This window comes from Rattus rattus, chromosome 1, assembly GCF_011064425.1.
Source record: "Rattus rattus isolate New Zealand chromosome 1, Rrattus_CSIRO_v1, whole genome shotgun sequence".
Lineage (NCBI taxonomy): Eukaryota > Metazoa > Chordata > Mammalia > Rodentia > Muridae > Rattus > Rattus rattus.
The window spans coordinates 158,339,536-158,350,351 of record NC_046154.1 but is presented as its reverse complement, the minus strand read 5'-3'; the positions used below and the strand labels follow the sequence as shown (position 1 = coordinate 158,350,351).

General features: G+C 37.3%; 1 protein-coding gene across 1 annotated transcript; it reads right to left on the bottom strand.

The window, feature by feature from the left end:
* Positions 1-799: 799 nt before the first annotated feature.
* On the bottom strand, positions 800-3,956 carry LOC116907978 (zinc finger and SCAN domain containing protein 4F-like). The gene is given in 5 exon segments (XM_032911257.1): positions 800-1,773; positions 1,859-2,010; positions 2,574-2,608; positions 3,566-3,829; positions 3,831-3,956. Coding segments are annotated over 5 exon segments (1,551 nt in total).
* Between the last annotated feature and the right edge of the window lie 6,860 nt (positions 3,957-10,816).

Below are 10,816 nucleotides of genomic sequence, written 5' to 3'. Positions count from 1 at the left end.
GACCAAAATGATGATGCTTCACTCCTTCTTTAAAAGGGGAACAAAAGTAAACATAGGTGGGAATAGGGAGGAAAAGTTTGCAGCAGAGACAGACTGAAGAATCAGCTATTCAGAGCCTTCCCTACATGTGGCCTAGATAAGATTGTTGAACCTAAGAAATGTATGCTGACAGGAACCAGAGATAGATCTCTCCTGAGAAACACAGCTACAATATTTCAAATACAGAGGCAAATGCAAGCAGTAAAACACTGAAGTGACAAGAGAACCCCATTGGAGGAATTAGAGAAAGGTCTGAAGGAGATGAAGGGGCTTTAGACCCCATAAAACAACAATGCCAAACAAGCATTGCTTCCAGGGGCTAAATCACTATCCTAAGAATATTAGTGATGGACCCTGTGCAACACTTTGAAGAATAAGCTTGTTGTAGCAGTGAATAGTCTTTTTCCAGCACAAGTGGAGGTGGAAGCCCTTGGTCCTGCCAAGGTTGAACCCCCAGTGTTGTATTTTGTTGGGGAGGGGGAGGAGTAATGAGGGGTGAATGGGGAGGACACCCATATAGAACGTCAGGGGGGAGAGGCTAAGTGGCTTATGGACAAGAAACTGAGAAAAGGAAAAACAATAGAAATGTAAACAAGGTATACTCAATTTAATTAAAATGGAAGAAAAAAATAAGTAATACACAAGTTGGATATTACATCATCGTTGGGAAAGTACACTTTAGTGGCTACATTCTTCTCTCTTTTCACATGACATACTGATTCCAAATTCCTACCAGCTTCTCTTGAGGCTGATACACAATTCAGTCAGACTTGTGCACATTCCTCAGGTGACGGTTATATGTTGATGATTGGCAGAATCTCTGGCTACACAGGGAACAGACATAAGGCTTTTCTCCTGTGTGAATCCTCTCATGAGCCTTCAGGTTGGTCTTGTGGCTGAAGGACTTTTCGCATGTGCTACATTTGAAAGGCTTCTCTGGATTGTGTATGATCTCATGACATCGGAGGTCAGAGGCTCTTTTGAATGTTTTCTGACAGGTGGGACACACAAATGCCTTCTTATTTTGGTGAGTTCTCTGGTGGAGTGAAAGATGACTGGCATATTTGAAAGTCCTAGGACATTCTTCACAATTGTACTGTTTAGGACCTACATGTAATCTCTTTTGATGACTTTTATTTGTCGAGTTTGCCTCCTGATACTGATAAAGAAGTACAGCCTCAGATGTAAGCTTCTCTGGCCTGGAGTTGACTCCTGGAATGTCTCTAGGGTCATCTTCAGAAAAAGATAGCCCCAGTGACTCTTGTTGGCTTGTGGATGTTCCAGGACTTCTTCTTGTAAAATCCTGAGGAACCCCATAAGAAACATCTCCCATTTTAGGCTCAGGATGATACATTCTCCGGTTAATGAAGATGGAATCCATCTTCCTCATAGGAATATTATCACCACTCTTTTCTTGAGTAGCATTCTTGGAAGTGGTACAGCACTCTTCCCTGTCTTCAGAGGTGTTTGTCCTGTAGAAAATCACTGGTTGTGCCTCCATGGGGATATCTCTGCAAGTGTGAGCACTCAGAAACTCTACATGATGACTGGAGTTGCCTTGACTTGCTCTGGCACCCTGAGCGAATTGAAAAGAAGCGAGTCCCTCTTCCTGCTCAGGACACGGCTTTTTCTGTATAATAAGAAGGGAGTTCATCTCATGTCCAGTACTGCTATCACCAATGTTTACTTCAGTAGAATTCCCAGAAGTGTGTTTATTTTCACTGTTTTCTTGTCCTGTGGAAAGAATACAATCTATGAAAATGTACCCAAAAATGGATCCCCACAAAACATGTCTCTTCTGTCCACGTTACCAACTAACCTGTGGACAATAATATATCTTCTGTGATGTGTTCCAGCATCTTTGTGCTCTCTGGTATTAGGCTTGTTGCTGATTTCTGTTGTTCCAAAAGCCTGATGACTTCTTTTAATGGCATGTTTTCAGAAAATAGGGCTTCCTGTCCTTGCATGGACCTGTAAAAAATGCCAGGTTACCCTTGGCTTGTCCTTGAGTCTGTGGATTACAGACACCTACCCACAATCGTCTAGCCCAGAAAGACTGGCCACTATGGATTAGCTCATTTGTTTAGTCCTAAAATCTAATGATCTTTTCATGGCATTCACAAATTCTGATCTCTAAAGTTACTATAGATGTTTTTTTAAATATTGAATCACTATCCATACAGAAAGAAAAGGTTATATTCCTATGAGCTCTGCCCACCATATTTTCTTTAAATTGTTAGTGCATTGAAGGAGGATAACCCTTTCTTGCTTTTTTTTTTCAGGGCTGAGAACCGAACCCAGGGCCTTGTGCTTGTGCTCTACCACTGAGCCTGTCTTAAAGTGACCTTCCTATTTTGCCAGATTGGCCTTATTTTATGTGATCTTCTTTTTTAAAGTGCAATGTCTCAAGGAAACACAAGGCCTACTCTCAGAAACATGACAGAATATTATACCAGCAGTGTACTTAGTATGTACTTTCATTCATGCAATTTTGAGCTTAATATAGGTTTCAAAGTGTATGTCCAGTATAGTACTTAACTTGCAAGGTGTAGTGGTCAAACCATTTAAACTAGCATTTGAGAAGCAGAAGGAGAGTAATTCCTCTGATTCCAAAGACAAAGAGGACTTCATAAGGAAAACATGTCACAAATCTCAAATACTAGGTAGCAACCAACTAAGAAATGAACCAAACAACTTAACAAATAAAAATCCAAACAAAATATCTGAAATAACAGAAAACCTTTTTAATCAGATTGTTGGAATCTGTATATAATATAGTTGAATGTATTCAGCATCTTCAACAATTCTGTCAATGACTGAGAATTATGCAAATCTAAACTTTGAGAAAACATCTAACATAATTAAATCTATATTAAATATATCCAAATGTGAATATTTGAACTGACTGAAGCACCATTATTCATCAAAGAAATTCATATGGGCATTGCATTGTTTTGTTTACATGTAGCATCCATATTTCAATATAAGAATGTTAATATTCTGACATCTCAGTTTTCTAGACAAAGAATCTGTCTCATGTAGTAGCCAATTCAGGAATCCATCTAGTCAATTTGATCACCAGTTTTTGACACAATACCAGGGATCACAGGCTACTGTTGCAAACCTCGTTTTTAAGTGTATGGAGCAGGATCTAGCGAACTACTCATGACTACACAGTAAGCACCTCCATGAACAAGCTGTGTCACACAAACAATGTATCTCCTCTACACCCTTAAAGGATTCCCCAAGTCAATTCTTTCTTCTCTCTGCTAACATGTAAGTATATGACATTTATTTATGCACATCAAGCCTAAGTGATAGGATCCTTTCTGCTATAATAATAATTCGAAGCCGTAAGTTTCCTTGGGTATAAATATTTTCATTTTGGGAATTGAATCTCAATTGTAAAAAAAAAAAAAAAGACACATGATCAATCAAAGAAAAACAAAACAGATCAAAGCCTGCTACTTTTCCCAAAACCAAATCGTGCTACCTTTCTTTCCAACTAAGCCCCTCAGGTACTCACCATGACAGGAGGCTTCAAGCACTCATCAGTAAGCCCCTCCATGAATCTCCCCATGTTTCTTCCATTTGCTTCCCAAATCTCTTTCAAGACAACATTGTCTTTACAGTGTCCAGTGAGGAGAAACTGCTCCAAGACCAGTTGAGAAATCATCTGCTCCTTGCTCTGTTTTTCTGGCTGCAACCATGAGTTAAACATCTCCCAGAGTTTTTGCAGCTCCTGCTTTGCTGAGAAGCCATTTTTGCTTGGAGAAAAGTTGAGCTGGGCATGATGAGTCAGAAAAGATTTTCCCATTGTACAGAGAAGCATGAGTTGGAATGAACTCTAAATTGTCTTTCTGAAGGTATTTTGCTGCTGTCTTGTGCTTTAAGGATTCTTTAATCTCTGAAGCCATTGTGGTGACAGTGGTCAGAAAGATTCACCTATGGCACTTTTTGTATCTGTTGTGTGACTTTAGGACCAATGCCAACAGTCAGTGAAAATAATGGAAAAGCTGTGATTTTTAAAAAAAAAAGAAGGAACACATAATTAAAGTTAAGGCAAACAAACCAGAAACCAATTGAGATTTCTGTCACACATGCTTTTATGGGTTCCTTACAGTAAATGTGTCATTTTAGTCCTACCGACATGCTTGCAGGGAAGTGGATGTGGACAAAACATCAGACAAGAATTAAAAAAAAAAAAAACTTAACTAGTGTGAAAATACTCAGTGAAGAATCGATAGACCTATCATAAAATCATAAGAACACAACAATGTCTTCTATTTCCCCCCTTTGGAAAAGTGGAAGTTACTTGCTGTTCCTCAAATTTTAAGGTTCACCTTGGTGTCTCATTCTAAAGTACCAGAGAATACCAACTTCATAAAAAATATTTAAAATGAATGACCAACAACATTACATTCACAGGGAAGCAAAAATATATCCATAAACATACCTTGATGTTTCCAACCTAGAATTTTTTTAGTGTTTACCAAAATCAACTACTTGGTCAAGAAAGCTTTGAAAAAAAATACTCAACTACTGAGATCTACACATCATTGTGGGGAAGAGTTTGCTCAGCCCACAAGTAATAATACAGACACACAGACATACACAAACACAAGCTAAAACTCTCAAGGCCATCAAAACGGGAAGTCTAACTGTTCCCCACACTTACCTCTTTCAGCACTGAAAATCAAGAGTGATTCCAGGAAGGCATGAGAGGCAGTGTGTGCCTGTCCTGGCTCTGCTTCATCTGAGGTTCTGTTCAAATTGGTTTCCTTTTATACTGCCTGGGTTCAGTGAGTCAGTTACAGATGATGATTGGTTGCACAATGTGATTCAATCAGACTTCCGGTGCCTGGGTGGGGCACATCAACATTTTATTCCTAGAAGTAGAGTCAGGAGAGTCTCTAGCCTCAGGACCACCTGGTAGCCCAGGAGTTCCAAGGTCAGTCTGGCCTGGGAGACAGATACCAAACAAGGGCAGCAAGTACAAGCAGGCAAACAACATAAAGGAAAGACATCTTTTCCTGCTGATTGGGACACATAAGAAATCTTACCTCAGCCCCAGTTTTCCATCTCTAATGCAATGATTGATGCTTGCCTGGAAAAAGATCACCAAGGCAAGCAGTTTAAATTCACTGTAGTGACAGACAAGAGTGCTACCCTGAAAGGAATACAAATGTCATTTTTCTTCCATGACTTCTGACACTGTGTTATCACATAGGGTTGTTGGAAACTTGTTTAAATTTCTAGGTTTCCTGAGAAATTGGATTCTAAGTGCTTCAGTGAACTCTGTGAAATCCTTGATAGTGGAATCAGACAGGGCACTAAGAACCCCAAAGGTGTCTATAGCACAATATAGGAAAGATAGGGGCTTAGGAGGACTTATTTCTTTTGGTATGCATTAGGTTTGCCTATTGAGAAAACATTGGCATCATGTGAAGACCATAGACTAAAAAGAAATCAAAATGTGGGGCAAAATTACAGTCTTTGTTATTCACTCTCTGTCTCTCTCAAACTCCCTCCCCCCTCTCCTGTTTGCTATTATTTTGGCAAATAGATATGCGGTATTACAGTCTGGTCACAATTTCTTTAAGTTGCTCAGAATGATTTTGCATTACAGTTCTATAGCTTTTAACTGCTCAGTACTGCTCATTACTGACATCCCAGAATGACCTCACTTCCTCAAATGTGGGTTTTGCTTTTCTGTCTCTCGTTTTTTCTTTGTTTGTTTGTTTCTTTTTTATTTTTTTTTCATGTTGAGACATTGTCACCTTATATATTCCTAGATATAATGGCCCTACTCCTTTAATCAGGTTGACCTGAGATTAACCCAACCGGGCCTCTAACTCTTGAATGCTGGAATTAAAGGTGTTATGAATGGCTTTTTCCAATTAGGATAATTGTTAGGTACAGTTGTGATCCCTAAATTTGCATTTTGACTTTTTACACACAAAGCAAAGGTCATATATCAACTTTGCGCTGAACATCAGTACAAAATATAGAACCTTAATAGCCATTACCCCAAAATAGGCTGGAAACTCAGAGATTCCAATTTTTAAAGTCTCTAGTCTTTTAAATTCACAAAACCAAAATTTTTTAATGTTTAAAACTCAAGCTGATCTTCCTCTTAAGGAAAATATTGTGACAGGACAAAGAAAGCACTACAAATCCTTCAAATAAATTAGGGTTTGTTACAACAATGATTGACTTACTTTGCAAAAATGTATGATTTGTTTTAATTGCTATGGATGATATTCAGGATATTGTTGAACTGATGCAATACTAATAGGAAGAAGCCTTCAGATGAAAGTATATTTTTTATTAAAACAGGAAACATTTTACTGTGGCTCTCTATTTTCTTCCTACATGTGAATTCCAAGAGACACAATTCAATTTAACAATTGAAATACTTGAAGGAGCTTTAGTGGCTTTAATCCTGGCCATTTTTTAATCCTGGATCAGAAAAAGAGGCAGGAGGACCTCTGTCAGTTTGAGGCCAATCTGGACTTCAAATAGAGTTCAAGAATAGCCTGGATAAACAGGTTTCTCAAAAAAAGAATAATAATTAAAAAAAACCACCAGGAACAACAACCAAATAAAATAAGCAAAATTTATCACCATAATCAAACACAACATCAACAAAAACAGCAAATACTGCTAGAAATAATGGGGTTCCCTGACACAACTAGCAATAGAGAGATAGAAGACGTGATTTTAAACCTTGTTTGTTTATTTATTTATTTATTTAGTTATTTATTCATTCATTTATTTTTGTGTGTGGAAGGATCCATAATCCTAGCTTACCCATATAAAAGACACACAATCTAGCTATTTTATTTACAAATTTCAGGCCTACTTAGGGCAGATTTAGAGCTATTCTCACTTATTCTCTAACAATCCAGTCCTTGTTTTCTTGCTGTTTCTCAGGGCCAAGTGTTCATATTTCATCTCTTCCTATGGCAGCCTCCTCTACTGATATCTTCTTTCTTCTTTCTTTCCCTCTGATGGTAATCTATTCACTCAATCCTCAAACTGACATTTTTCCCTCCACTGACCAAACATAGCAACTAGCCTTTCACTGATCAGTTGAGTTGGGGAACAGGGTTCAAATAGCATCATTTGGTGGATATGTGAATCTGTACTTTGGGGACAAGTACAGATTAAAACACAATATTTTGCGTTAGAATACAAGCAGCATCACAACAACCCACCACATTTTTTACGTACACTTAGAAGTAAAAATTAGTGGATAAAAATAGCTATTCTTGCATATGAAGAGGTAATTTCAACATGAGTTTGTATGTAAGAAACACCCTCCTAAAAGTATTTGAAGTAGCAACAAAATTAATAAAGCATAAAATAATAGTTCTTAGCAAGTTCATTAATTTTAGAAGAGAAATTATTACAATTTAAAATATGTTCTATAAAGCAAAGAAGAATGAACATGTATACCATGCTCTTCAAATAAACCATCACGGACACAGACATGACAGGTTTCAAAGCATAGAGTGATAGCACAGCAAATATGTTGCAAAGAAATATTATCATTCTGCTGCAGTGTATCCAGATGATATGTAATTTATAAAAAGAGTGAAGTAATGTAGTGTTAAGACAAAGAGATGGAGCTTCCAGGCAGGGTCAAGTAAGGACTGGTGACAGGTACCAGTAGGGGCTAGAATGCCGCCCTTGAGAAGAAAATGTTTTTCTCACTTGGCCTTAAACTATCTTCTGCTGTGTCTTGTTTCTGTGGGAGCGGTTATCAAACTCTCTTGGTAATGGCAAGTACACTTTGATAACAAGAAGAGGGTTGGTTTGTTATGTGAATATTTTGAGAAGAACCCCCTTTTTTTATCATATTTCTTTGTTTAGACTTGCCTCAGTTGTTCCTGATGTAATGGGAATAATGATCTTATGGTATCTTGCCAAAATGGAAGTTAAAGTAATGCATATTCATATCTACATAAGGATTAATAAAGCTTGCAACTGTGTGCTGTTCCTTCTGTCTTTTCTCTGCATACCCTGTGTCCTGGTAGTATGCGACTGTAACCAGGTCCACCAACACATTAGACGTTGACAAATGGCACTGAATAGGCACCATAAAGGTAAGTCAGGATGGTCAGATACGGTAAGTATATTTTATTACAGGGAAATGGGATAAGAAAATCTTCTCCTTGTCTTGCTATGCTTAAACATCTTTTAAAAGGGCAGGGAATTCATATCACTCAGTATGATTTAGAAATGTTTTAGAGACAGCAAGAGAATATACTCTTTGTTTCCATGACAAGGGTTCCAGAGATTCTGATATTTGGGTGAAAGCGAAAGCTAAGGTGCAAAAGGCTGTCAGATAGGGCAAAAAGTTTCCAATTTGTTTCTGGTTTATTTTGGCAGTTATTTTTAATCTGTTCAAGGCCATGAATGGAGAAAGGGTGATAACGAATATAAAACATGAAGCTGTGCCTTAGTAAATCAAGGATCAGATAAATAATTATAAACAAGAATTATGAATGTCAGAAAGTCTGACACAACCTTTGTATGATGCTTCTCAGTCTCTTAAACAGTTGTCAGGAAAGATTGATCAGTTCCAGAAAGAGTTTAATTCTTTAAAATAACTGTGCAACAAATGACAAAAGAGAAAGTAAAAGTACTGCTGTCTGCATCACTGCCTGAAGCAGTTTTTCTGCATCCTCTCCTGAGGATGACATGTTAACGATAGATACAGGCAACAATGATGATGTATTTTTTTTTTCTTTACCTAAAGTTAGGCCAGCACCGGTTCAAGGTGCGGCCCAACCGGCTGCTTATTAAGGAATTCCTGTTGATGATATTGGTCGGTTAAAAAAGGCAGTAACTTTATATGAACCATATAGTAGGGTTTTATCTAGACTAAAATCAACATAGCATAGAATAGTGGTAGGAGAGGAAGCTAGAGGACAACTGCTGAAAATGCTTGTTTTGAAAATGCTAATGAGGACTATAAGAGAACATTATTACCTATAAAGGAGACTGGATATATTAATACTTATGTAAAGGCATGCAGGGATATCTCTTCTAAAAATGAAAAGATGCATTTTTGGCATGTATTGATGCAGATAGAGTTATTAAATTATATATTTTAAATACTTTTCAATATTATACAGGCATTTTAGATCAAGATAAGTTGCCTTAAAATGGATATATATTAAATATAACTTTAACAAAATATTAACAACTTATGAGGGAAAACTTTCTTTAATTATTCAACAAGGCAGACAAAGACCTGTTAAACTGTTGGGATATGATTGTGCTGCTAATGTTTTCCCATTAAGTAAAGATAAAGTTGAATATATAATGCAGTTGTCTGAACTTTTTATATTAGCCATAATTTCTCCACACTGGAAATATTGAATTTAATTTTCCCAATAGTAAATTGTGGGATTGCTTTAGAAAACAAAAATTTATGATAAATACACAAAATTCTGTTGATCCATTACCATCTGTTGTTACAGTGTTTACTGATGGCTCTAAAACCAAGAGTGCTTATTGAACCAGAGACAAATTTCAGGTACAAGAATCTTCTTTTGGGTCAATACAAGAAAATGAATTATTACCAGTAATTAATGTATTGCATGATGTAAATATTAGAGCTGATTCAGCTTATGTTGTAGGAGTAATATTGTGATTGCTGTTATTTCTACATCTAAACTTATAGTAAATATGTTATTTTCACATATTAAAGGACTATTGTTATTATGAAACTACAAATTTTATTACACATATTAGATCACACTCAAAATTGTCAGTCCTTTAACATTTGGCAATCATATGGTAGATCAATCAGTCACATTTGCTACCCCAGTAGAAGAAGATAGTGATAATCATGCAATGCAGGATATTTACAAATTAAATATAAATATATTCTCAAGTCAAATTATTGCTAATTATCCTATTTGTAAGTCTTTACATGTAAGATGTACTCCATCTGACATTAATCCCAGAGGAATACAAAGTAATGAATTGTGGCATGATCCGTCCAGCGGATCCAGTTATTTAGGGTTCCAAAGGGGTGCTACCCTTGGACCAACGGGGGGCGAGAGAAGAAGGAGACCAAGCAAGATTTTATTGTCAAGGTCTCATTTATTGGGATGAACGTTACAGCTTTTAAGGCTTTCAGGTAGGGGGAGTGACCTTTGTGAGACACAAAGGAGGGGGAGATGAGGGTATAGGCAGTGATAGCAGGAGGCAAAGAGGTCAGGTGGTAGACGATGAGGTCAGGCAGTGGAGACACCGGGTGTTGACTCAGGAGATAACTGATTTTTGCTTAGGCTGAAGCATCCCGTGAATGTTATCTTCCTGTGCCGTAAATTCATGGGAGAGGCTTTTGTCCCACAATCTCGAGGCTTTATGGCAGTCATCTTAGAGGAGTATGTGTGGCCATGCAGCCAAGAGTCACGAAGCCACTTGAGCTATACAGTCACAAAACGGCCAGGCCCAAATCCAATATGGCTCCCTACAACGGCAGATGGATGTAACCGATATTTCTAAGTTATTAGCCTTTCATATATACATGTAAGCACAGACACTTTTTCAAAATTTGTATGGCCTATGCCATTGCCTGGAGAACCTACTGCTCATGTTATACAGCATCTATTGGAAACTTTTGCTATTATGAGACTACACTCTAAAATTAAAACTGATAGTGGACCAGCATATATTTCTTATAAATTGAAACAATTTTTTCAACAATATCATATTGTACATATTACTGGTAGAGAATACAATCCACAAGGAC